The sequence below is a fragment of the Calidris pugnax genome, unplaced genomic scaffold (assembly GCF_001431845.1).
Source record: "Calidris pugnax isolate Ruff unplaced genomic scaffold, ASM143184v1 scaffold439, whole genome shotgun sequence".
In the NCBI taxonomy this organism is placed as follows: Eukaryota; Metazoa; Chordata; class Aves; order Charadriiformes; family Scolopacidae; genus Calidris; species Calidris pugnax.
This window is the reverse complement of record NW_015092982.1, coordinates 29,181-33,198: the sequence shown is the minus strand read 5'-3', so window position 1 is coordinate 33,198 and position 4,018 is coordinate 29,181. Positions and strand designations below refer to the sequence as shown.

Below are 4,018 nucleotides of genomic sequence, written 5' to 3'. Positions count from 1 at the left end.
CCCTTCCTCTTCCTCCCACCCCACCCTCACCAGGACCCACCAGGACAACTTCGGGGGTGGTGGCCGAGAAGACCTCGTGTGACCAGGCCTGTCCCGGCAGCGGGGACCTGTCCCCTTTGCGTTGGAGGCGCAGACCCACCCGGTGGTGGCCCATGCTGTTGAGGAGCTGCGTCACCTCCCCCGACTGCAGGTTGTCGAAGTAGACGGTGGCGCTCACGATCTGGTCCCCTGGGGGGCGGGGTTGGGGGGGGGGAGGGTCAAGAGGTGAGATATTGGGGAAGGGACCCCCCCAAAATCCATCCCCACCAACAGCCAAACGGGGAGCAACCACCGCTCTTGGGGTTCTCTCCCCGAGGAGGAGGAGGAGGAAGGAAGCGAGGCCAAGATGGAAAAATGGACAAAAAGAACCCATTTCCCTCCCCAAAAAAAGAAAAATCAACCCCCAAATCTGCCCCACAACAAGCTCCGCCAAGGGCTGCACCCCCTCTTCCTCCTCCTCTTCCTCCTCCTCCTCTGCCTGAGCTGGGACCTCCTTCCCCCTCCTTCTTCCTCCTGAGTGAGGATTTCCTTCCTCTTCCTCCTGAGCAGGGACCCTCTTCCTCCTCCTCCTCTTCCTCCTGAGTGAGGACTTCCTTCCTCCTCCTCCTTCCTCTTCCTCCTGAGCGAGGACCCCCTTCTTCCTCCTCCTTCTCCTTCCTCTTCCTCCTGAGCGAGGACTCCCTTCCTCCTCCTCCTTCTCCTTCCTCTTCCTCTTGAGTGAGGACTTCCTTCCTCCTCCTCTTCCTCCTGAGTGGGGTTCCCCTTCCTCCTCCTCCTCCTTCCTCTTCCTCCTGAGCGAGGACTCCCTTCCTCATCCTCTTCCTCCTGAGCAAGGACCCCCTTCTTCCTCCTCCTTCTCCTTCCTCTTCCTCCTGAGTGAGGACTCCCTTCCTCCTCTTCTTCCTCCTGAGCAGGGACCCCCTTCCTCCTCTTCCTCCTGAGCGAGGACTCCCTTCCTCCTCCTCCTTCTCTTTCCTCTTCCTCCTGAGAGGGGATTCCCTTCCTCCTCCTCTTCCTCCTGAGTGGGGTTCCCCTTCCTCCTCCTCTTCCTCCTGACTGGGGACCCCCTTCCTCCTCCTCCTTCTCCTTCCTCTTCCTCCTGAGTGGGGACTCCCTTCCTCATCCTCTTCCTCCTGAGCAAGGACCCCCTTCTTCCTCCTCTTCCTCCTGAGCGGGGACCCCCTTCCTCCTTCTCCTTATCAGAGAACTCCTTCCTCCTCCTCTTCCTCCTGAGCAGGGATCCCCTTTCTCCTCCTCTCAAGCAAGGACCAAGGACCTTCTTCTTCCTCCTCTTCCTCCTGAGCGAGGACTCCCTTCCTCCTCCTCCTTCTCCTTCCTCTTCCTCCTGCTCAGAGACCCCCTTCCTCCTCCTCTTCCTCCCGAGCAAGGACCCCCTTCTTCCTCCTCCTTCTCCTTCCTCTTCCTCCTGAGTGGGGACCCCCTTCCTCTTCCTCTCAAGCAAGGACTGGGGACCCTCTTCTTCCTCCTGAGCAAGGACTCCCTTCCTCATCCTCCTTCTCCTTCCTCCTCCTTCTGAGTGGGGATTCCCTTCCTCCTCCTGAGCGGGGATCCCCTTCCTCATCCTCTTCCTCCTGAGCAAGGACTCCCTTCTTCCTCCTCTTCCTCCTGAGCGGGGACCCCCTTCCTCCTCCTTCTTCTCCTTCCTCTTCCTCCTGAGCGGGGACTCCCTTCCTCCTCCTCCTCCTCCTGAGTGGGGACCCCCTTCCTCCTCCCCACCAAGGTGCCCCCCCCGAGGGACAGATGCCCCCACGTGGGGAGACACCCCCCCCCCAGCGCTGCCACCAGCTCTGGGGACATCAGAGGGACACGGAGCTGGGGGAGAGGGACCAGAGGAGGCCACTGAGACGCCCCAGATTGGACGGGGCTTTGGGCAACCTCATCTACTGGGAGATGGCCCTGCCCGTGGTGGGGTTGGAGAAGGTGGCCTTGAAGGGTTCCTTCAACCCAAACCAGTTTGATTCCATGACTGGAAGAGTTCAAGGCCAGGTTGGACAACCTGGTCTTGGAGATGTCCCAGCTCATGGTGGGGGTTGGATGAGGTGGCCTTGAGAGGTCCCTTCAACCCAAACCAGTCCATGATTCCATGACTGGAAGAGTTGAAGACCAGGTCAAAGCAACCTGATCTACTGGGAGATGTCCCTGCTTGTGGTGGACACTGGATGAGGTGACTTTTGAAGGTCCCTTCAACCCAAACCAGTCCATGGTTCTGCAACTGGAAGAGTTGAAGGCCAGGTGGGAGCAACCTGATCTACTGGGAGATGTTCCTGCCCGTGGTGGACACTGGATGAGGTGGCCTTGAAAGGTTCCTTCAACCCAAACCAGTCCATGATTCCATGACTGGAGGGTTTCAAGGCCGGGTTCGATGGGGTTTGGGGCAACCTGGTCTTGTAGATGTCCCTGCTCATGGTGGGGGTTGGAGAAGGTGGCTTTGAGAGGTCCCTTCAACCCAAACCAGTCCATGATTCCATGACTGGAGAGGTTCAAGGGGTTTGATGGGGTTTGGAGCAACCTGGTCTTGTAGATGTCCCCGCTCATGGTGGGGTTGGATGAGATGGCCTTGAAAGGTTCCTTCAACCCAAACCAGTCCATGATTCCATGACTGGAAGAGTTCAAGGCCAGGTTCGATGGGGTTTGGGGCAAGCTGGTCTTGGAGATGTCCCTGCTTGTGGTGGGCACTGGATGAGGTGACTTTTGAAGGTCCCTGGAGGTGTTCAAGGCCAGATTCGAGGGGGTTTGGGGCAAGCTGGTCTTGGAGATGTCCCTGCTTGTGGTGGGCACTGGATGAGGTGACTTTTGAAGGTCCCTGGAGGTGTTCAAGGCCAGATTCGATGGGGTTTGGGGCAAGCTGGTCTTGGAGATGTCCCTGCTCATGGTGGGGTTGGATGAGGTGGCCTTGAGAGGTCCCTTCAACCCAAACCAGTTTGATTCCATGACTGGAAGAGTTCAAGGCCAGGTTGGACAACCTTGGAGATGTCCCCGCTCATGGTGGGGTTGGATGAGGTGGCCTTGAGAGGTCCCTTCAACCCAAACCAGTCCATGATTCCATGACTGGAAGAGTTGAAGGCCAGGTGGGAGCAACCTGATCTACTGGGAGATGTCCCTGCCTGTGGTGGGCACTGGATGAGGTGGCCTTTGAAGGTCCCTTCAAGCCAAACCATTCCATGACTGGAGGCTTCAAGGCCAGGTTTGATGGGGTTTGGGGCAACCTGGTCTTGTAGATGTCCCTGCTCATGGTGGGGTTGGATGAGGTGGCCGTTGAAGGTCCCTTCAACCCAAACCAGTCCATGGCCTTGAAGAGTTGAAGGCCAGGTGGGAGCAACCTGATCTACTGGGAGATGTCCCTGCCCGTGGTGGGCACTGGATGAGGTGGCCTTGAGAGGTCCCTTCCCACCCAAGCCCTCCTGCCATCCCATGGTCCCACCTTCCTTCACGACGCCCATCTTGGCGGCCGGGGAGTTCTGCTGCACCCGTTTGACGAAGACCCCGTCGTCCGTCTGGTCGATGGTGATGCCGTGGGAGCCGCTGCCCTGCCAGTTGGGGAGCAGGATCTCCCGGGTCTCCTCCTCCTTCTCCATCTGGGGGAAGAGGGAGAAGGAGAAGGTGATGGAGGGAGGAGAAGGCCGTGGGTTTTGGACTGGGGGGGGGGGGGGGGGGGGAAGCGGGTCCGACCTGATGGGAGGGAGCAGCTTGGCAACGGTTGAGGTTCGCCCAGAGCTGCAAAATTTCTCTCGGCTGCTCGTTCCTTGCAGGAAAACTGCTCCTTTCTGCTTGCCAGAAGGGATTTCTTCCCGACAGCCAGCACGGGGCTGCACCAGCCCCCCAGGCAGCCATTTGCAGCTTCACTAGAATGACCTGTGCGCACCAGGGACACCTTTGTGAAGACTCTCCTACCCACACCTTTATTTGCCACCTCTGCGGAGCCAGTGGTTATGGTGGGCCAGGCCTTTTTCATCTTCTT

At 58.7% G+C, this 4,018-nt stretch overlaps 1 protein-coding gene across 1 annotated transcript in view; it reads right to left on the bottom strand.

Moving 5' to 3' along the window:
- LOC106900634 (neuroblast differentiation-associated protein AHNAK-like) overlaps positions 1 to 4,018 on the bottom strand; it is a gene marked incomplete at its 3' end in the record, with an annotated part of 45,669 nt that overhangs the window by 38,932 nt on the left and 2,719 nt on the right. The window contains exons 2-3 of the mRNA XM_014962767.1: positions 3,482 to 3,635; positions 41 to 228 (exon numbers count right to left, since the gene is read on the bottom strand). Of these exons, the coding sequence (XP_014818253.1) occupies positions 41 to 228; positions 3,482 to 3,635 (342 nt within the window). The remainder of the gene's footprint in view (positions 1 to 40; positions 229 to 3,481; positions 3,636 to 4,018) is intronic.